The following is a 23,982-nucleotide window of genomic DNA, read 5'->3' on the forward strand; positions in this document are numbered from 1 at the left end:
CGCAGCGCGCTTGCGCTTTGCGTTTGAGGACGCGCCTCTCAAGCTCCACGGTGCGGCTTTTCCCCTTATGCATTAGAGGTGAAACGGGAGGGACAATGATAAGAGTGAAAAATAATGGGAGAACGAAGGGATGGCTACAGAGACAGATACTTCGACCACCCGTGAAGGGCAGCTAAAGGATTAGAAAACTAATGAAAGACTGAGATTAACGATCCCTCGAGTTTAAGGAAAAAGACAATAGAGGTCCGTTAGAAGAAAAGTCAAGAAAAGCTATTCTGAAAAGTTTGAGGGGAAAGAATCAATCGTCATTTAGCTGTTTTGATAAGCATCAAGTGTGTAATGAGATTTAGAAATAATTTCAACACAAATGCACAAACACAAAAAAATCATAGACAAATTGCAATTAGTTTAAGGAGTCAAGTAATTAGACCATGTAAGCAGCGAGTGATTCGTCAACACGTTCACTTCTCTCAGAAGCAGGTTATGTTCTCCCTCTCGCAGCACCTGTCGCACGTGCACAGAAGAATTGACAGATGATGCCCTCTAGAGGCCGTCACGAGTACATGCAGACGACTCTTTAAAACATGCATTTTTAAATATCTCACTACCACCAATTAGGTAACTCGAGTAAGAAAGGAAAATAAACTAGTATTGTCCAATAAAGTACAACGTCGTTACTTATGTTCAGCACCAAAACTCAGAAGCGTCGTAACTCGGGACTGACTGTAGAGGGCAGCATTGCGTGACATACGACGAGATGAAGAACAGGTAGGAGACAGTGCTTTAATTCAAAACCGCATACTTGCATTCTACTCTTACTATTTCTGCCATAGAAAGATATTTTAAAATTAGTAAGAGTAGTAAGCGTTTACGAATTCAGCAAGGTAAAAGTTTCAACAGACAGATGCCTAATATTAAAGATGCAAATTCTCAATTCGAATCAGAACAGACACAAGTGAACATGAAAGTTTGAGATGTCTTTTTAAATTTATTTTAGATTAATCAAACAACAGAACAATTTGCCTGTTAATGCTAAAACAGGAGGCACTCAGTTTAATTTTTTTCATTTCTTTACTAAAAAAACCTCACATATACATACAGTATCATATTAGCCAGATGATTCATTCGTAACTTTTAGAATTAAAACTCACTCTTATATAAATTGTCAAATTGAGTTGAATGTGATGATTTACATAAGAACTGTTTTAGGGAAAATTGTGTATAATATTATTTATAGTGAAAATAATGTAATTACATACATAAATATATGAAAAAGACATATAAAAGAGATTCAATGTACAAATATAAATGTTAATTTGTTTGAGCATCCAAATGACATATTTTAAGCTTTCTAACCTTATGGCAGAGTTTGTATCCTACAGTGCATCAAAAAGACTGACATTTGATGGAGCAATAGTTGAGCTTGGCAAGGCGACAGGAACAATTTATCCCACTGGGGAGTGACAGAGAGGACAGAAGTTGTGTTGTGTGACCTCCTGCTCCAAAGCACAGTGCTTGCACACACTGCACATCCAGAACTGGTACTCAGATATTATTCTTCCTGTCACTATACAGGTGGGCGACTTGCCCTCCGGCCTGAGGAAAAAAACAGGAAGTAATAGAATAAAAGACAAAGAGAGAGAGAGAGGGGTTTACTCATCAAGTCAGAATGCACCATCACACTTGCTAACCTGTTTAAGCTGTTTTTATTAACATAATTGGAACAGTTAATTTGCTGCTTCACATTTATGTTTTGAGCTGAGGCCCTTTCACACCAAGAATGATCACTATAAAGATAACTGCAAACTATAATGGCATTAGCATCCACACCAGCGGACGATATTGTTCTGTTTATTAAGCACGCACTGCAGTTTTGTTTTATGCCGCTTTATATGCTTGAGCTCTTTAAAGCAGAATGGATTCTGGCTGTCAATGCTTTTATCGTTCATCAGCTGGGAATAAAATAGCTCTGAAAGTGATTCCAACGATATTTTTTCTTTATAGTTGTGGTATGGACTCTACTATTCTTGAATGATTTTGGAACTATATCTTTATCGTTACCATTATAGTTATCGTCCTCGGAGTGAATGAGCTTTTTTATTTGTATTCTCATCACATTAGGCCAAAATAGGTAGAAGCAGGAGAACTTTGCGAGCATAAACAAATCTAATGCATTGAAATCAGTCAATTCATGGAATAATTTTACCCTGTAAATGTGTGATGTGTATTTGTCACTTCGGGGCTTTGCAAAGAAAGAATACTAACGGACAGCTTCAGTGAGGGAAAAAAACTACTAAAGTAAAGTTTGGGGTCAGTAGATTTTTTGTTTTTGAAAAAAGCAAGGATGCATTAAATCACCAAAAGTGACAGTAAAGACTTTTACATTTGTGCAAAAAAAAAAAAAGAAAAAAAAAAAGGTTTAGGTTCTTCTGAACTTTCTATTTATCAAAGAATCTCTGTTTCCGCAAAAATATTTTGATAACATTAATAAGAAGAAATGTTACTTGAGCATCAAATCAGCATATTAGAATGAATTCTGAAGGATCATGTGACACTGAAGACTGGAGTAATGGTGCTGAAAATTCAGCTTTGCCATCACAGCAATAAATTACATTTAAAATATATTACAATACGAAAGTATTTTTAAAATTGCAATAATATTTCAAGATATAAATGTTTTTACTGTATTTTTAATCAAATAAATGCAGCCATGATGATCATAAGAGACTTTTTTCAAAAACATTTAAAAAAAATCTTTTGAACAGTTGTGTAATAATCTTCCCACTGTTTTACTACATTTCTTAGGGAGAACTGTGCTGATGTAATAATCTGAAAGGTCTGGAAACTTCCAGTTATCCGGCACACTGCAGTGATACGCCTAAGTCATACACGCTGACCCTTACACCACTCATCTCACACTATTTTACACCTGCGTCACTGTGACCTCACAGCTCCGTCAACAAGCCATAACAAAGGATCCGCCTCAATTATTCCGCAGTTGTGTGCTCAGCGAGGTTATATAGCACATCTGGCCATTGCGTTCCTGGCTTACCCGTCAGTGAGACTGTCTTGCTGGCTTTGCCGGGTGTCTCTAGGGCTGTGTTTGGTGAAGATCTCCAGGGCCAGGTCTTCATAAAGCTGCCTCTGATCTGGAGTCAGTGTTTCCAGAGATTCCAGCTTAATAAAGGCACGTGAGCACGTACCAAACGCACAGTTAGCAGATGAGCAGATGGCTAGCAGAGAGTAAATCTCCACAGCAGGGATAATATCCTCATAATCACGGAGATGGAGAGCTAGAAATTAAGAATAAAGTAATTACTGAATTGCTGTACACTTGAGGAACAAAAGATTTTAATAAGGGATATTGCTGCCGCCGCCGCCCTCTAATGCTCACTAAAAGGAGAATAATTTAATAACACTTTCAAATACGATTTATATTAAATCACATTTTTTATAATGCTGTGACGCCTAAATTCACTTTCACAATTCACAAATAGTTTTTAGTGCTTTATTTAATTTATTTAGGCAAAATTTTATATAATTTTAAAATCGGTCATTTATTGGAAATCTGTCATAACAATAAAATAATTATTAGTTTAACAATAGTTATTATCAGAATTTTAATAACAGTGCATCCCTAACTTAAATCATTTTTAATAGATCATTTTAAAGACTTTAATAGAAGTATGCAATGAAAGCACAGCTAACTGAAAGACAAAAACATTAACCCACAACAGCACCTTTTCCAGGTGGTCCTGGATATGATGTAATCTGTGGTTTACACATTTTGTCTAGACTTTCGTGTAAGCAAACGTCTTTTGTAAGAGTGTATGTGTGGACTGAACGCTGTAAAGACTTCACTTTGAGTTTGTTTTCTCTGTTCAGGTGAGCGATTTAACACTTTATGTGCGCAGACGAGGCCAGACATACCCTGCATGCATTCACACACACATTAACAGACACAGATTTACAATCCTCAGAATATTCATATGGACATCATTACTGTGGTCTGATACAAACAGAGAGAAAGTGTAGGAGGGGATAATGAATTTGTTCATATACATAAGACTAAAGACTATGTTTCACAGCTATTTGTTTGTGTTATATTCTAATTGGATTGCAAAATGAGGAGTGAGCGATTTACATATTACAAATACACACGCACCGGCCACTTTACGCCTGGCTAGTACCAGGTTGGACCCACTTTTGCCTTCAGAACTGCCTTAATTCTTTGTGGCATTGATTCAACAAGGTGCTGGAAACATTTAACAGAGAATTGGTCCATATTGACTTGATAGCATCATGATGTGCTGCAGATTTGTCTGCAACACATCCATGTCATGTCATGCCAAATCTATTTGTCATGTTCAAGAAACCAGTTTGAGATGATTTGAGCTTTGTGACGGGACGTTATCCTGCTGGAAGTAGCCATCAGAAGATTCACTGTGGTCATAAAGGGATGGACACTTAATAACATTACTCAGGGCCCAAAGTGTGCCAATAAAATATCCCTCACACCATTACACCACCAGCAGCCTGAACCGATGATCCAAGACGGGATGCATCAATGCTTTCATGTTGTTTATGCCAAATTCTGACCCTACCATCTGAATGTTGCAGCAGAAATTGAGACCAGGCAACATTTTTCCAATCTTCTATTAAGTTTAGTTGAGCCTGTGTGAATTGTAGCCTCAGTTTTTCCTGTTTTCGGAGTGTCACCCAGTGTGTCTTCTGCTGATGTAGCCCGTCTGCAGCGTATTATCATACAGGTATAAATTCCTTTTTAATTGACTATTAATTTGTTTAATTAAGGTTTATACATGCTAATTTCCATGACAGAGCCTTAAGCTGTGTTCAAAATCACCCACTATACCCTCATTCACTATTCCCTACATTATTCCACTAATTATAGTCCAGCTGAAGGAGCGAAGGAAAACGAGTGAGTGAATTCGGACACTGAGTGCGCTGGAAGGGCTGCCTCTTTTGCATAGTTTGTGCTTATTGTTTAATAATCATTTGAAACTTATCAAACCGGCAGCTCCAGTAGTAAGATTTATCTTGAACTCTAGCATGTATAAACCTTAATTAAACAATTTAATAATCAATTAAAAAGGAATTTATACCTGTATAATATTACGCTGTACCCACATTGGACCAGCAGTTTGGAAAATGAATGGATGGATGATTAAGCTGCGAGCTCTCTCTTCTGGCGAGATGCGGGAATTTATTCAGCACGACCCTCACGGTGCATTATGGGTATTCTCTATCTGATGAGTGCACCTCAGTCGTACACTCGTTATTGCGGTGCATTGTGGGATTGAATGAGTGCACTCTATAATGTCCACTATGGTTTTGGATACCACTACAAATGCCTTTCCCATCAAACAGTGTCCTATTTAAGGGTATAGGGGGCGATTTCGGACACAGCCCCAGTGTTTTAAAGACAGTTAACATTAGGTTACCAGTTGACAAACCTCAACAGATTGCGCCCCAAAGTCACTAAAATAATGTAAACATTAAGTGTGGATAAGCTGTCACAACTCATTGGGTTTTAATGCGTCACCTGTCCTCATGGCTGCGTCCACCTTGCCATCATACAGCTGTCTCTGCGCAAGCAGGAAGAAATGATAGGCCTCTGCCCCACGCCAGGCGTCATCCAGGATACGGCTGTCTGAAGACGTCTCATCTTCCTCTAACAGCCCTGCTAATGCACTGGTAGCCTGAAATAAATCACATACACAAATTACCCACCACCAGGCTGTAAATGAGCCCTTTATCACAACTGATTTCCTGCCCCTCTGATGCTGTCGGACTCTGAGTCAGGCTGCAGCTGCAGACCACGGCACTGAGAGTAACTTAACAACTACCACAGCTTTTTGCGGATTAGAAAATAGAAAAATCACAAATGATAATAAAACTGTAGTTGGTTATCCCTGTATTAAAGCTAAACTACATCCAGCAAGCAGAGCATTTGGAAACAGGAGAGTTTTTAGTATGTACTGTATGATGATGTTTGAACAGTTAAAGTACCTCTGATTTCTTGCCCTTGGTTTTGCTTTGCTGTGAGCTTTTGATCTGGGTATGGAAGTTCTCCACCAGCAAGGCGGCGAGCACATACAGTTTCTTCACTCGCAATGGTCGCGTTCTCTTTTTTGCCTCATCTTCAGCGATCTAAGGTGAAACAAAGATTGTCAATTAAAAACATTTTACAGTTACAAAAATATCCAGACATTAAATGTTAAGCATGTTATTTCTATGCCACTAACAGAAAATGAAACCTCACGACTGGGTTGGGCATAACAAAATAGATTTAACAGAAACAAAACACTTTTTTTTTTTCATTATTTCATCATTCTGTCAAGTGGTGCTAACACTGAACACTTTCCCCTAGTTTCACAGAAAAGGCTGAAGCTAGTCCCAGACTAAAATGCATGTATGAGCTGTTTTAACTGAAAGCAACTTCCTCTGGCATCTCTTAAAATATGTCTGTGCCATTGTTTTGTCTCAAGATGCACACCAATAATGTTTTTTTCTAAGGCACATTTATAAAAGCTACTTAAATGTCCTAATTGAACCAAGGTCTAATACTGGCTTAATCTAAGCCCTGTCTGTGAAACCAGGCCATTTCCTTTAAAGAAGACCTATTATGTTTTTGTTTTGTTTTTACTTATGTTTTCTTTAGTGTGTCATGTGTCTGTTTCAGCATGAAAAAGGTCTGCAAATTTACAAAGCACAAAGTCCACTTCAAAGGGAGTTAGTTATTTTCTATACAAGTAAGCACTGTTTCTGAACTACCTGAAATTCTTCAATTGTAGTCTTGAGTTTTCTTCCGGGAATGAATACGTCACAATATTCTACATTTAAATAATTTTAGTCTAAGGCATGTGCAAAAAAGGGGGTCGAAGCCTGGTTGAGTTGCATTAGTAGTGTGTTGAAATTTGCGGTTATGGTAAGGGGAATGACATTTCCGAATCGCACTTGAAGTGGTTGGCCAATCGGGCCGACCAATCAGAGTGCATTATGCTTTTAGGAAGGAAGGGCTTAATAGAGCTAGGAGCTAAAAAGAGTGTTACTGACAGACTGGGAAAAGCTACAATGTAAAATATCTGATTTTATTTATTTATTTATTTTACATTGAAGCATGAAAACCTATTCTAGTAGACCCCCCAAAACAAAAGAACTTTGTAAAAGGGCATCATCTGGCCACTTTAAAAATGACTGTCATCACTGGTTTCATAACCTGAGGATCCCCAATGACATTTGTTTCTTACATGAGCTAATACAGACATACCGTAAACATGAGTTTGGCAGCATCCAGGAAGTGATGGGCTTTTCTGTAGAGCTCTACAGCCTCTAGAGTTTTGTTTTTCTCCAGCAGATGTGAGGCGTATTTGGACAGAAGAGGCCCAATTTCCTTCATACTGTGGTTTTTGGCAAGTTCCACAGCTTTGTTCCACTGGGAAAAAAAACACCCAGTTAAAATGTATTTTTACTGTTGCTCATTTGTTTTTTATCAAGCATCTAAACATTCATCACAGACAGGTTTCATCAGCAGATGAGTATGATGATGTTACAGCTGCAACTGGATCTTTCAGTACAACTGATGATGAGCACTGTGAACTCTCTGAACCTCTCATTTAAACTAATGACAGAAGTGTCATTATCTCGACGCTCGATGCTCAAGAAAAGGCAGTGAGTCAGAATGCATTCAGCGAAGTGAGGATGAAAAATATGTCTTTTGGGAAATGCATATTAAATAGAGCTGTAAAAGTTTCAATTTCTTTAACACAGATAACGCATTTATGTTCAATTTAACATTATCATTTAAATCTTTTCTGTGTGATTTCTAAAGTTTAATTAGAGCCGTTGCAAGAGAAGCAGCACAAGTGTGTGTATGTGTGTGTGTTTTATTAGATCAGTACATGATAGAAAAAATACCTTCTTTATTGTAATTTTATAATTGTACAAGTGTTAATAAGAAGACCATCTACAAAAACCTCTATTTTCTATAAATATGCATGAATAAATCCACAAAGTGTTCATTAAGTTACAATATTGTTTAATATTATTTAATTAGTTTGAGTTTAGTTGTGTGAAATATATAATCAGTGTTCTATGCAAATGAGAAATCTTTGTTCTGTCTTTATTTTTATTAAAAGGACACAAATGCATTAACTTACAAAAAACACAGATTAATCAGAATTAAATATTGACAGCCCTAATATACTGTAATATCAATACAATTAATGCAATTAATATAATATTAATACATGCTAAACATTTACCTTCATAACATATCAAACCATACAACAAGCTAAAGTTCTGTGTAGGTTTGTGCATGAACTCTCACCTGGTTTAGATGCACACAGGCATCCACAGCTGCTTTGGGCTGGTTACATTTCAGAAATGCACTGACAGCCTGCTCACACATTCCCACGGTAACAAACATCTGACCAATGTCCTACACACACACACACACACACACAAACATACAATAAAGCACAGTTCAAGCTATTCAAGATAATCTGAACCAAACACTGCTGATTGGTCTGCTGACAAAGCATAAGAAAATGGGACAGAGAGAGAGAAAAAAAGAGAGAGCACCCACTGGTAGCAGTTTATGGTTTTCTGGTAGGGAGTTTGCAAGTTTCTCCAGACCATCATAGTCCTCCAGCATATAATAACATTCCGCCAGACGCTCCTGATTACGACCCTGCAGGTAATACTGCACTGCATTCAACCTGTGGAACACACATACTTCAAGTCTCTGTGTCACCTTAAAATTTAACAGTAAGTACACAACCAGTCAAAAATTTAGACACACTTTAATGTGTCACGTTGTGTTCTGTTTTCATTTTGTTACCAGCCTGTCTGAGTTCTCATTAATCTCTTTGGTTGCTCATTGATTAGTCATTCTGTTCAGCTGTTCATTCCTTTGCCAGTTCTCATCATTGTATAGTGGTTGTGTTTGCCTGTTTTTCTGTGCTTCTCCTTCGTGGATTTAAAACAGTCGTGCTCTGTATACCACAGCCACACGTGACAGAAGAATGGACCATGGAGATTGCTACTCTTTTCTCTGCTCTCGGCTGGGAGGGACTTTCTTTTTCTGGATTATTCTTTGCGTTTCTGCCAGCTCGCCCAACGAACGGCTTTTGACGATGAGACTCTAAAATCGATATATTTGGTCGGGGCGAACTTTCACAACCCACAAGACCTACCGGATATGAAGAAAGGAAACTGGAGAGATGCCATTTTCCGGTGTGTAGAGTGTGTGGCTGAGAGGAGGACGCTGATCCAGCCCAGCCTCCCTTTCCTGCCTCCTCATCCTCATTCAGCCAGTCCTTCAGCCCCGCCTTCGCTGGTTCCCTTCAGCCCTTCGTCTTCTCCCATAACACGATGCTGTGTGAATAAGCCTCAGGCCTTCCGTCATCCAGCTCCTACCAGGCTCCGCCTCCAGCCGCTGTTCCCGTCACCCCACCTTGGCCCGTTGCCCTGACTCCATCTGGCTCCACCCTCCCTCCGGCTCCACCTCGGTGCCATGGTACCTCGGTTTCTCCATGGACGGTCGTCGCTGTGGATCCATCACGGTCGCCAGGACCAGCAGTGTTGCCCGGTCCCATCAGCTCTCCATCTGCGCCCAGGGCTCCATCTCCATCGCTAGTCCCCATGATGTCGTTGAGAGCTTCTCCACCATGGCTCCTCCCTCCCTCAACAGCAGTATGGGCCTCCGTCATGGCTGTGGCCTGGGTCCCTGCCTGGCTCCTCTTCTTCCTGGTTCCTCCCTGGTTCCTCCTGCCATCTCCACCTTTGGCTAGCCCTTCACCAGTTCCTCGTCCTCCTCCATAGCCCCCGCCCTCCCTCCTCATTTGGACTTTGTACGGCACAAAGACGCGCCTTTCCAGATGGGGGCGTAATGTCACGTTTGTTTACAACGCCAATTATGTTACCAGCCTGTCTGAGTTCTCATTAATCCCGTCCTGTCTATGTTCATCCATATGTGCGGATATATGCATGTCTCCTGATGCAGCAGCTTGTTTTCTTACACTAAGAAGCATGCGTATTTTGGCTTGTATTGTCTATTTCTTGTGTCTCCTGCTTTGTTGGGGGGTTAATTTATGTATGTTATATGTGCTGCAGCAGCATGTCTGTGAATGTATTGGCAGTAGCAAGTCTCTGTACTTGCTCTGCAGCAGCAGCAGCGTAGCAAATCTATTCCGCTAAGACCAAATACATTAACATTAGCATATCCATCACCATGCCAAACACTCTGAGAGTTGTCATGACAGAAATGAGTGTATGACATTGAAACAAATATTGTACGACAGACATTCAGCTGCGTGGCTTTGCCTGGACAAACACATACATATACATAAATATGAAAACACCTACTCTTTAAGCAACCTACCATTTCTGTCTGTCTGCAAAGTAGTCTCCAATAGCGTTGTAGGCCTGCTCCAGAAGAGCATCATCAGAGTCACCTGATCCTGTCTTCAGCAACTGCAGAACCCTGAACCAATCACCGAGCTTTATGCGCAAACTGATCGCCAAATCCCTAAAGAGACCAGAGGGAGAAATAAGAATGATGAACATTCAAAATTAATTGATTTTTGTTGCTTTTTCAATTTAATTAATTAAAATGTTGGCCATAATCTCATAAACAAAGCCAACAGACACTTGGAACCTGATGTGATGTGACTGTTTGTTTTTTTACCTAAAAATCATCCATCTATGTAGTTTATATAATTTAGTACTCCGTTAAATTAGGATATGGTCATTTCTTGTACGCCAGGAAAACATATAAATAGCAATTGTTTGATAAAAAGCCAAAAATTGTAATAAAAAATGATGTAATGTAGAAATATAAATTAATAACCTTTGTTATGGAGTGTTCAAGTTAACTTTATCAGCAAAGCATAGGTAGTGCACACTGTATATGTTGTATGGTGGTGCATATACAGTATATACAGGGTGCCTAGATATACTTTTTAAGGCCCTTTATTAACTTGAACCTGCGGCCACCCTGATGTATGCATGCATGCATGTATATATATATATGATATATTTTTTAATAGTTTTAGTTATTAGTTACAATAGCAACTGAATATTTTGATAACTATTTAGTTCAACAGAATTATTACGGAAATATTCTAAATTCTCAATTTAATTAAATTCATTCAACATCACTATTTTTTGAGTGTAGCGTGGATGTTCACAGAGATTTCATACAGCATGAAAACATTTATTATCTGTGTATACCTGCGGTCCATGTCCAGGTACATCCTCTCTGCCTCCTCGAACCTGCTGAAGTAAGCAGCTACCTCGGCCTGTTTCATGGCTTCACTCTGAAGGTTGCTCAGTCTCTTGACAAATTCAATGCCCTGGTAGTCCCTACAGCGCACAAACGCCTGTTCAGCCATCTTCAAATCCAGCTTCTGCAGCGCCGCTTCTGCCAACAAACGCCTGCAAGTGCACACATACATACAACTGACTGAATTTTCAACTGTCAAGTACAGAAGGTCTGACATTTCACACTGAATACCTCAAATCCCATATTTCCAGAATATGACACATTATTAGTTCTGATGAAATTATTATTTTGAAGTATTATTAATGTATTTATACAGTATTTGATCTCAACAAAGATTTTCCTCACACCTTGCAAGCTTAAACAGCTTCAAAATGTGGATATTCCTAAAATGACACTCATAATGACACTTTCAGTTGCGTATAGCTAGATCTGTTTCACTGAAGACACTTTAGACTGACAGAAAATGAACAAAGAGGACGAAGCGAGTCTCTCTGGGATCTTTTCATGTGCTCATTGAAAGCTGAGAAAACCTTTGACCTCTGACACGTTGGCATGGTATGAATGAGCAAAATCAAACAAAAGAGCCTCTGAGCTCTAACCCTTACATCCAAGCAAACACACAGACTGAAAGAGAGAGCTGACACATGACTCTTTCTTTCTTTACACCATATTCCTACAGGATTCCTTCTCCAGTTCCTGTCTGACAGTATAAACAGCAACTTTCCTCACTTACTAATGTACTGTCTACATCATTTCACCCCAAAATCTAAGAAAGCAGCAAATACTAATATACAAATACTTAAATAAAATGATAGATAGATTATTGGGTAACACTTTATTTTGATAGTCCACTTTAGACATTCTACCAGCTATAAGTAACTTTGCAACTACATGTCAACTACCAGTCATTAACAGTCTACTAATACTCTAATGAGAGTTAGTTGACATGTAGTTGCAAAGTTACTTATAGTTAGTAGAATGTCTAAAGTGGACTATCGAAATAAAGTGTAACCAATTATTAAATTCTAAATGTAACTAATGAGACTTTGCAAAAAATAATAAAACATGCTAAAAAAAATCTAGAGTATGGGGTCAAATGTGACCTGGATGTGCTCTTGACACATTACCATAGATTAAATTATGATTCTCTGTTTGTGATCAGATCATTTTAAGCAGCTAAACTCTGGGAAGGTTTTAAGTCCAATGATCCAGTAAGCGAATTTATTCCAACAATCAGTCCAAAACAGCACTAATGTATAGAAAACCAGGCTGATCACATCAGAGATGGCAGAGAGAATAGAGACTCGCATTGTGTTTTCAGTGAATTATTCATTCCAGAGTGTGTCCTGTCAATAATGTATGTTAGATGAAGGTGCAGTGCTTTGAAGCACTGGTAAAGAACATTAAACTTAAGCTAACATGACACTAGGGTTTGCCTACCTGCTTCTGTAGCAAGAGTCCAATCTGAAATTCCTCCTTGTGCTGTGAGAACTGACAGAGTCACTAAAACTCCAGTGGGCTCCTAAATCAATAGAGCCGCTCCAAAACTTTATGGCTACAGTAAACATCTCTCTCTGTCTTAGATGATTTTTCTTTTCATTTTCATTTGAACATAACCATAACCTTTTTAGATTACAGCTTATTTTATTCCACTTTTTCCAGATTTACTAGGAAATAGCTCTCCAGAACTGTGCTGCCTTATTGGTTTTATCTTGTCCTGCCAGTGCCAGGATCATCATTCAGATCATAAAACTGTACCTCACACTACATTCAGACTATTTAAGTGCACCTCATACTTTCCACTTCCAGGACACACACATACACAGCCATGTTGCACACATACACACACAAATCTTTAAAATGTATAACAAACACACACATACAACTAAACAAACTCACATAGCATGTTTTAGCACACGCTTCCGTACTGCCTCACTATGCTTTTATTGCCGTATTCCTCTTTGTGTTTGCAGGTTTGCTTGAATAAATAACCACACTGCCCCATTTATTGTGTGGAATGCGTGTCTGTCTCTTACCAGAGGCGCGGATGGGGATTGTCCTCAATAAACTGAGAAGCATCTTCAATTCCAACTTTCTCAATCAGCGCCCTGCTGTCCCTCAGTGAGCGGATCTCAAAGTTTATTAAATAATCTTTATTTGGAACCTCTGGATCCTAAAGGATAAAATTATATTCAGGGTTCACACAACTTTTGACAAATTAAGATGATTTATTTTTTCAAAAATCATTTTATAGAGACTATAACAGCTAATGTATATATAAATTATAATTTTAAAATTTAGATTTCAAAGAATGACTAACTAACACACACACACACACATACACACACACACACATAAATATATATATAGTTTTTCAGTCTTGGAAATCTCAATTTTAAAATTTACTGAAATTCACAGGTTGAAATAAATTCATAAATCACACATATTCCAACCAACCCTCATAATCTCATCCAAAAGAACAGATTTGATCTCCAGATCCTCAAAGTGGCAGATGTAGCCAGATGTTTGAATTGGTTCCTGTGTTCAAAACACAACACAAATATGAGCTTGTCAGGAGAGAATACTCACACTAACACTGCTGTAAATTAAACCAACTGAAGAAATCAATTTTTTGATCAAATTAGGCTGATTATTTATGAGAATACACTTTTAATATTAGTGCAACTAAATATTGTGTATAATGTGTGGTATGAACCTGTAAACCACACTTCCTGCTATTTTTCTGTGCGGGAAGAAAAAAGTGCTGTTAAAACCTCTGCAGTGGGTGGTCTGATCTATAGGCCATGTGCAGTGTGATTTACTGAGACTGGTGTGTGTGTGTGTGTGTGTGTGTGTGTGTGTGTGTGTGTGTGTGTGTGTGTGTGTGTGTGTGGTTCAGGTAAACCCTATGTTATGGGGACAAAATGGGGGCAATCTTTGAATCTGAAATTCTTGTCTTTGTGGGGACATTTTTTGGTCCCCATGAGGAAAACAGCTCATAAATCATACTTAGTGATGTTTTTGAAAATGTAAAAATGAAGAAAGTTTTCTGTGATGGATAGGTTTAGGGTTAGGGTTAGGGTTAGAAGATAGAATATACCATTTATACAGTATAAAAATCATTATATTTATGGAATATCCCCATAAAACTTAGAAACCCAACGTGTGTGTGTGTGTGTGTGTGTGTGTGTGTGTGTGTGTGTGTGTGTGTGTGTGTGTGTGTGTTTTTATTTGAAAATGGCAGCACTTCTTGAACCCTGTACATGTAAGAGTACAGTAGCTTTGACAAAACTCTTACTCTCACCCTTTCTTTCTTTTCTTCCATTTATGTGTTTGTTTTTTTTAGTCATCCTCTTTTCTCTTGCCACAATACTGTATATGCATGGGTATGCTTATGCAACTCATTTCTCTATGTCTCACCTCAGGGTCCAGGTTTCTGAAGACATACATTCTGGTTTTCTCCATCATGGAGAACAGATCTGGGTTATCATTAGCCCATTTCATATCCCAGACATCCTTGCGCTCAAATTTAGATGGGTCTCCGGCAGTGGACCCGCCTTCTGCATCCCCTGACAAAGCCCGTGTCTCTACATCCAGAAACGTCAACACACCCGTAATGTCGATTATAGCCAGTCGGCTGGAAACATAAAATACAGGCAAAATCTCACTATACAAGCAGGAAAAAGGTTAGTCTGATTAGTCTAACAATGATAGTGCGTATATGGTCTACAGTTACAATGGGATAGGAAGAGAGAGGAAAAAAGAAAAGAGAGGGAGAAATCAGACCTGGAGTTACAATTCAGGGACAGCTGATATGGTCTGGACGTGAGAGAATATTTCTGCAGGAGGTTGATATTGGGTAGACTGTATCTCTGTAAAGTACCAGACTCACGACCCTGCGGGAATCACAACCACACTTCAAACACACAGAAGATTTGGGTTGAGAAAGCGTGTGTTCTTGTGTAAATCAGACGTACCACTAGAAGCATCCTGTCTGATGCTGTGATGCAGCAGATCGGATCTCTGGTGGCCTGAAACAAATGAATCATAAACATGTCTCACTCTCATGACCCTTTCTCAGAGCCATTGCTTGAATGTAGGCCAGGATGACATTAAAAAGTTGGGCTGAAGTCTCCATAGTGCAAAGACACATTTTCTGGCATTTGCATCCCTTAGACGAGTTTTTGATGTTATATATATATATATATATATATATATATATATATATATATATATATATATATATATATATATATACATATAAATGAAGCAAATCAAGAAAAATACAACAAAAGTACAAAAATAATTCATAAACCAAATGAGCTGGACAGTGTTTTATGACACTTTCCACACTAATCCTCTCACGAGAGGTTGAGAGAGCCACAGGTAAGTGTATGTGATGAGTGTACTCACTGTGAAGGCTTTGGCAGAGTTCAGTGTCCCATCCGATGTTCCGCTTGGACTGTCATCGATGTGATAAACCCTAGAGAAGACAGTCAGCAAGACAGAGTGAAAAGAGACAGTGTGTGGGTAAAGTGGAGCAAGAGAGGTATTGCCTCAGTATATTTTTATCATGTGGAAGGGAAACAGAACAGTAAGTCCACGCCTGGTCTGTGTGGGTCACAAGATTTCATCACACAGCCTTGAACGGAACTTTTCTAAACCGCTGCCGTCATCGAGCACACCCTCACACCGCATCGATAGACAGACAGGCAGACAGGTCTGCCCACAGACTGTATGCATTAAGGAACATCGCTTCATCGGATGAAAGCTTAAATATTACACAGATCTGTTACTTTTAGTCAGCCGCTGAGTCTGAGATGGGACAAAGCATTAATAAAATTAAACTCGTTTTGTACTGACCAGAAAATAAAATAGCTACTGTATTTAATACGCGTGTTATGCAAAATAGGGATATTTTGACAGTGCTATAGATTTTCTGTCTGACTGCTGGTGACAGTTTTAAACTATCCTGTATCCTCACTTGTGAATGCTAGATTTGTCAATATTTATGATTGATCCAAAACCATTCCCTGATTGAGATATATATATATATATTCCCTGCAGTAAGATTTTTTTTAAATAAATTAATAATTATATTCATCAAGGATACATTAATTTGATCAAAAGTTATAGAAAAGGCATTTATAATGTTACAAATGTTTTCTATTTCAAATACATGCTGCATCTTTTAAACTTTCTATTCATCAAATAATTTATCCACAAAAATATTAAGCAGCACAACTGTTTTCAGCATTGACAATAATAAGAAATATTTCTTAAGCACCAAATCAGCATATTAGAATGATTTCTGAAGGATCATGTGACACTAAAGACTGGCTGCGGTAAATTCAGCTTTGCAATAAATTACATTTTTAAAGATATTCAGATTGAAAGCAGTTACTTAAATTGTAATAATATTTCACAATATTACTGTTTTACTTATTTTTTTAATCAAATAAATGCAACCTTGGTGAGCATAAGAGACTTCTTTAAAAAGCGTCTTTAAAAAAATCTTACCATCCCCAAACTTTTGAAAGGTGGTGTTTTTTTTATTATTATTACAGTTGACCTTTGAACCCTCACCTCTCCCGACCTTCCTTTCTTGTTTTGGCGACCTGGTTGATCTCAAGCGCAGTGAGTTTCTTAGCCACACGATACTGCCAAACGTAAAACACCTCCTTAGATGCAGTGATCACGTGAGTCTTCGTCATGGTGACGTACAGAGGGTCTGTGACAGTGGAAAAGTGAACAAAACATTTGGGAAAGAACATCTAGAATGCAATTCATTTCGCATATTTCATCTATACATCAAAGCTGACTGTTAAAGGTGTGTGTGATTTCAAAGGCTGTTGAAAAAAAAACAAAAAAAACACAAACTTCTATATTAGGACTGGGATTTAGGGACAAGGTAAATCAAACAGATTTACCCTAAAAATGTTTTTTTTTATTTATTTTTTTTATGAGTAACTACAGATTCTGTTGTGTGCTGCTGTTCAGGCTCTGGAATCTGTCCACAGAGAGACCAGGGTGAATGTCTGTCCCTCCCACAGATCTGCTCTCCCAACCAGGGGAGGAATTTAGCGGAATGCCAGTGAGAGTGAGAGGAAAGGAGCCGGGATTCCCACCACTGGGATCCCAGATCTGCGAAAACAACTAATAACGCTGTATCACGCATGCCAGACAAGTAGTTGGCGATGTCACTTTGTAAAGAAAGACTACGCACCTACGCATTCTTTTACTACAGTGCACTCGAGCCGAACGCACGTGGCTATAGATACAAATTACATAATCTATCATTTTTTTTGTCCGATTTTCATGGATGTTAATCTTGATAATACTGTATTATTACTTTGTCTTCTGGTTAAATATCATCTTCACAAAGCCAGAAACATTCACTGTAATCCCAATTTTAGAATGTTCTCCTCTGATATAAAGTCTTTTTACTTCCTTTAAGAAAATGTCAAAACCTTTGAACACGAAGGCTTCGAAAACATATATCATCCTCGAGTCTGTTGTAAGGAACTGTTAATTTTTCATGACAAAATGTTGTATTGTGTTGATTTGTGTAATTCTTGCAACCACTTGTGATGATGTTTGTATGAAAATGTACATTTATATATTTATTTTCTTGAGTCCTGATGACCTCGGACTGGAGTTTATTTTGCGATAATGATGGGATGACTATGCATGATCTCTTATGAATAGAATCAGTGAGTGTGTCGTATTGCTCAACTCACCGACGTCAATATATTTGGAGTCCTGTGGGGTTCCAATGGAGTTACACAACACCAGAACATACTGTGGACAGAGGACAGACAGACATCTTTACTGTATGGGTACACTTAACTAAACAGCATCAAGGAAATATCTGAGAGGCTTCTTTTGCAGATGTTCATAATACCTTTCTCCTCCACGACCAATCCTTTGAGGCGATTTGATTGAACAGCTCATTAAATGCCTGTGTTAAAGCGGTTGCATCTGATGCTTAAGAACAGCTTTCTCAAAGTTTAATTTAATGAAAAGTCTTTCTACTGTAGACTCTGTCCTATGGCCTGCTGAATGAAGCTGCTTTTAGTCATTTAGTCTTTTCTTTACAAAACATCATGATATACCGGTAGTCACATCTATATGCTTGATCAGGTTTCTCAGAGTCTTTGAAAATGGCTACAGTCATGTAGTAGTTAACACTCTCCTGACTGTAACTTTCTACTGTCCGTGACCATAGTGCATATGGTATCATTTTCACAGCTTTTTACAACACTGGAATTAGTGAAGTAAATTATTAGTATTAATAACTGGAATCAGTAATGAAATAGTAAAGAAGTAGGTGTCTTTACCATAGCTGATCCAGCCTCAGCCTCAGTGTCCTCCTGGTTTGTGAAATGATAAAAACAACAGAGCATTTGATGCAACACAAATCACAGATATGACTAGTTAACACACTAAATCAAAAATGATTTGATTTAAAACAATATTCTAAATTCTTTTTTTGTTAAACAGATCAGAGTTTTAGTACCTGTGGATGTGTGTCATCCGCTTTGGTTGCCAAGATGCAATAATCTCCACAGGTGGTGATGGACATGAGACTCTTGACATATTTCACAAACTTCTCATTATTCTTAGTGTCCCAGAACACCACACTGTACTCCAGCCTATCAGGCCGTGTGTACGCATACACCACCGTGTTACAGCAGTAACCCCACTATAGAGACAGAGCAAGATGTTAGCTCAGACCATAGACTGTAAAAAAAAATAGGCTCAGACAGAGGCACTAACTGTTTTTTTTACAAAACTGTGTCTTATAGCCATTATTTACAGCTAAATTACTTTGTAATCTGGCCGAATGTTGGCAAAGTAAATGTAGGAATCTACAGCCAGGCCAATTCGAAGTCCTCCACCTTCCCATGATACAGCAGTCATCTGCTTGCCAGGAACCTTCAGAGTCCGCAAGTGCTAGACACATGGTGACATCAGACATGAGTGCATCAACAGGAACATTGCCATTATTTTAATAAATTATGTTCTTTTGAACTTCTTTGTCATCAAATAATCCTGAAAAAAGTTAGAACAGTTTCTACAAAAATATTAAGCAGCACAACTGTTTTAATACTGATTATAATAAGAGATTTCGGACCATGTGACACTGATAACTTCAGTAACGGACAGTGAAAATTCAGCTTAATTCAGGAATATAGACATAAGACCTTCATAAGTTACTTTCAAAAACATTACAAAAATCTTACCGACCTCAAACTTTTGAACAGTAGTGTATGCATGACAAGATGAATTATATTTGTAGAACTTTCATACTGTTTTTCTGTACAATACATGTATGAGATCTGTACTCACCTCTCCAAATGGTGCGTAGAACTGAACAACATTTAAGTCTTTCTCTGCTCCGCTGTTTCTGAGTGATCCTGCTATAGCTAGAACACTGCCACAGTGATTCCACTGGATACTGGCCACATGCCACATACCCGTCTCAATGATCACAGGACCTACACACAATCAATAATTACAATTTTCTTTCTCCTTCGCATTCATACTCAGAAATGTACTAGAATGTATGACCCCAGCATGCACAAAGAGAGATAAAGAGTCACTGAAAAATACACAAACTCACTGTCATCACTCTCATGCCGCAACACTTGGCAGTGCCCGTTAGTAAAGCAAACAGCCAGGCAGGGGCAGTCTGGCTCCAGATACCCCTCTGTGCCCATGTACCAGTGGATACCTGCTATGCTGAGGGCACCTGTTACATTCGCCAAACTACTCATGGTCATCTTCATCTGGGCATAAACACACAGACACACAAACACGAAATTTGTGACTGAGAAGGCATTGATTAACTAAAGTGCTTTTCACACTGCGCTTAACCCCAGGTTATAGTCATAGTCATTCTAAACCCCGCTTTTAACTACAGGTTTTGCAAACTTGTGCAGTGTAAAACGATGCGGTGTTAGAATGTTACCACTAGATGCTAAGCAACAGACAGCCAATTGTGTGCCTCATATTCACATGCTTTGGACAGAGTTTCAGTGTTTGAGGGAAAAAAAATCAAATTGTGATGAAACATCAATTGGAGTAAAGAAGAAACAGTTTCATTCTTACCTTTTATAGTCCAAAAACTCGATATTAGTCTGCAATGTATAATTTGAGGATGCGCAATGCTAGAGACTTTATGTAAACAGGTCAAGTGCTGCATTCGTCCAATCAGAAAACAGCATCTTATGATTACCCAAGATTAATTGTTAACCCTAGGTAAATTATGAGCAGTGTGAACATAAAACAGGATAACCAATGATTCCGTTTATGCTGGGATTAGAATGATCCAGGGATAAATATTTCAAGTTTGAAAAGTTGTTCCAAACCTGTATGAATTTCTTTCTTCTGCTGAACACAAAAAATATATATTTTTAAGAATATGGGTAACCTAACAGTTGATGGGCCCCATTGACTTCCATAGTATGGGAAAAAAAATGCTATGGAAGTCAATGGGGCCCATTAAAGGGCACCTATTATGACTCTTTTCACAAGATGTAAAATAAGTCTCTGATGTCCCCAGAGTATGTATGTGAAGTTTTAGCTCAAAATACCCAACAGATCATTTTTTACAGCATGTTTAAATTGTCATTTTTGGGGGCTCAGAAAAACGTGCTGTTTTAGTGTGTGCCCTTTAAATGCAAATTAACTGCTGCTGCCGGCCCAGGGGGCGGAGCCTCACGAGTTCGCGCTCAGAAGAACCAGAAGGACAATCTCGACAGAAACTCTCAGTTGCAGTGTTCATTTCGACTCGGAATCGGACAATAATGCCCACAGAGCCAGAGAATATATGCTGTATAGAGATAGAACAGGTATAGTTTAGTTTAATTATGGTTATAATTTATTTGTCATCTGCTTTTATCCACTATTAATACAAGCCTGCTGTAGCAAACCCCGTCCGAATGATGACCAAAATATACTGATGAGTTCAGTGAAGTTTATTGTACATCACACAAAAGATGAGCGTTAGTTTTACTCCAGAAAATCACTGTAAGAGCTGAATAAACACAGTATAAGAAGTGAGCATTAAAGTCTTATCCATAAACTCTCTCTCTCTCCCTTTCATTATCACCAACATACACAGCGAAGTACACAAAACACTCTTACAACTAACAGTAAACAAATATATACACACCTTTTCAGTGGGTGCTAAATAAACTGGTAAACCTTATATCCGTAAAAAGACTCGATGAGCTGTCATAAAGTGGGCGCTCTCACTTTCATTTCTGCCGTGATCAGTAACGTTAGGAATGTCGCTCTGAAGACCGTAAGCTGGATCACGAACAGTACTGATCCATCCTCGAGTAACAACGAGAGTAAATGAAGACTGCTATGTTCATTCTTACATCCAACAACAACACACCTCAATCGCTTAGGAGACACTCTTGTCTACAGCTGCTCAAGCGTCGAACAATGGCGGACTCTGTGTCCAGCTCACTCAGGGCGGGTCTAGGCTCAAACTCCAGTGTCAATCAAAAGTCGTGGGAGGGGCCTGCGCAATTCTACGTCACATTGCAACGAATCTGAGAACAGCTCATTCTGAGACAGTGCTTATGATTTATTGAGATTGTAAAAAAACCACTGGGTGGATTTTTATCATTCTAGGGTGGTTTTGCTCACGCACTGCCAACACACATTTATGTTCAAACACCATGTAAAAGTGAATTTTGCATAATAGGTGCCCTTTAACTGTTTGGTGACTGACATTCTTCAAAATATCTTCTTTCAAAATATCTTGTTCAGCAGAAGAGAGAAATTCATACAGGTTTGGAACAACTTGAGGGTGAGTAAATGATGAAAGAATTTTAATTTTTGAGTGAAATATCACTTTTCGTGTATTTAAATATCCAGACTCTCAGTACTCACAATGAAGTTTCCCTGGTTGTCGTAAATGTGGATCTCTCCATTGGCCATCCCAAACAACAAGATCTTACTGTCTGGAGACCAGGCCACATGTGCCAACTGGGTCCCCTTCAGTTCTTTACCCCAGATCCTGTTCCCTGTGAGATCACAAAGTTATAAAAACACATAACCAGACAAACACACACATTTATAATCACACAAACAAAATGTTCATGAATGAAAATTCAAAACTATATGATACAACAACAAACATCTACATCTTTATGGCTTTTGTTGCCTTCTAAAAAATAATAAATTAATTTAAACATGAAAATAAATAAAAAATAAAATAAAAAATATTTATAATAAAAAGTCCATTAGTGAGAGTAAATCTGTGCTCACCATCCACCGAGCCCACGATCACAGCTCCGTCCTCATACACAATGCAGATCTTCAGACCATCAGCGTTCCAGCTCATGCTCCTCACCACAGATTTATTCCTGTTATTAATCATTTCTTCATACCATGAACCTGGTTGACACACAAAGTCACAATTAAAGGCGGCATATTAATTAAAGAAATAGTTCACTTAACACTTAATAGTTCATTTTGAAGAATGTTGGTAACCAAATCATTTTGGTGACCACTGACTTCCATTGTATGAACATCAATAACAAAAAAGATATTTTCTAAAAATATCTTCTTTTATGTTCCAAAAAAGTAAGTCATTTAGGTTTTGAACAACGTGAGGGTGAGTAAATGGTGACAGAATTGTCATTTTTGAATAAACTTTAAGATAGAGTTTTAAATAAATGAAATATTATAATACTTTCTTAATGTTTGGTTATAGGACTGCACACCTTTATAAAGCATCCAGACAATGATGAGGCCGTTCTGGTCACTGGTGGTCAGTTTCTGATACTGTTCATTCCACGTCACAACCTGCACTGCACCTGCATAAGCAAATCAAAGCTCAGAGAGTCAGCGCGCGCGCGCACACACACACACACACACACACAATCTCCTCTTTCTTACCACTGTGGCCCTCCAGTGTCTGATTCATAGAGAGGTTGCTGGGAGCAGCCAAGCCTTTCATTTTGGCATCATCTGGGAAAAATATTAACGTAATAAATAACATAATTTAATAATTAATTATTGGTTGAATGATGGATTTCATGCTGAATATATAGAAATAAACAACGGTTGCTCTCATTTTGTCCGTCTATATAAAAATCCTGGTAGTTCCAGGTTCCCACCTGTGTAAGTCTCAAGTTTGAGCACTTTTAACATGCCATCCTCTCCTCCACAGGCGATGAAACCCTGATCTTTGTTCCAAGACACACACTTTAAAACCGTATTGTTCGGAATCGCAATCTGAGGACACAACAGACAGCAAAACCAACAGCCCTGATAAACAGGTCGTATATGCAGAAACAACTGTCATTATCAGCAGCAAAGAAACGCCTTTTTAAGAAAAGTAACTGAAAAATGCCGACAGCTCATCTGCAACATATATCCGCGTTCAATTACCTTCTTACTGAGATAAATAAACATCTTTGCTTTAGCTTAGCCTGCTAGCCTGCCACAGCGTTTATGGAGCGTTTTTTTGGATGCTATTTTAGGTTTTTGGTCCCGATGACTGTGGGTGATTTCAGCGCTGTATTCATTTAATGGAACTTTATAATAAGTCCGTTATTCAAAGCATTTGACTTTTCTGTGTATTTTCCATGCGTGTAACGTTACGCTGCTGAAAAACGGTTTGCTTGGTTTCTAGGTAACCAAAACCC

The 23,982-nt window shown here is 38.4% G+C and overlaps 1 protein-coding gene across 1 annotated transcript; it reads right to left on the reverse strand.

The window, feature by feature from the left end:
• Nucleotides 1-971: 971 nt before the first annotated feature.
• On the reverse strand, nucleotides 972-23,982 carry wdr35 (WD repeat domain 35). Its single transcript, XM_084092584.1, has 28 exons — nucleotides 23,726-23,982; nucleotides 23,452-23,569; nucleotides 23,231-23,302; nucleotides 23,056-23,148; nucleotides 22,598-22,726; nucleotides 22,220-22,353; nucleotides 19,935-20,100; nucleotides 19,661-19,809; nucleotides 19,139-19,264; nucleotides 18,828-19,013; nucleotides 18,649-18,681; nucleotides 18,049-18,109; nucleotides 16,895-17,039; nucleotides 15,722-15,791; nucleotides 15,286-15,339; nucleotides 15,095-15,204; nucleotides 14,729-14,945; nucleotides 13,766-13,846; nucleotides 13,345-13,481; nucleotides 11,257-11,460; nucleotides 10,406-10,552; nucleotides 8,609-8,741; nucleotides 8,351-8,461; nucleotides 7,292-7,456; nucleotides 6,031-6,171; nucleotides 5,564-5,720; nucleotides 3,053-3,293; nucleotides 972-1,596 (listed from the first exon to the last, which is right to left on the reverse strand). The coding sequence occupies exons 1-28, from the start codon at nucleotides 23,747-23,749 to the stop codon at nucleotides 1,446-1,448; spliced, it is 3,555 nt and encodes a 1,184-aa protein (XP_083948710.1). The 5' UTR covers nucleotides 23,750-23,982; the 3' UTR covers nucleotides 972-1,445.

Source organism: Abramis brama (assembly GCF_963993115.1).
Source record: "Abramis brama genome assembly, chromosome: 19".
Lineage (NCBI taxonomy): Eukaryota > Metazoa > Chordata > Actinopteri > Cypriniformes > Leuciscidae > Abramis > Abramis brama.

What these genes read in the sequence shown, in the direction of transcription:
- wdr35 (XM_084092584.1), bottom strand. Translation starts at nt 23,749, where the DNA reads ATGTTTATTTATCTCAGTAAGAAG. An exon ending in ACTCTGCCAAAGCCTTCACA is followed by an intron (nt 15,340 to 15,721) that starts GTGAGTACACTC and finishes CATTTGTTTCAG; the next exon opens with GCCACCAGAGATCCGATCTG. An exon ending in TTTGCAGACAGACAGAAATG is followed by an intron (nt 8,742 to 10,405) that starts GTAGGTTGCTTA and finishes TGTGTTCCACAG; the next exon opens with GTTGAATGCAGTGCAGTATT.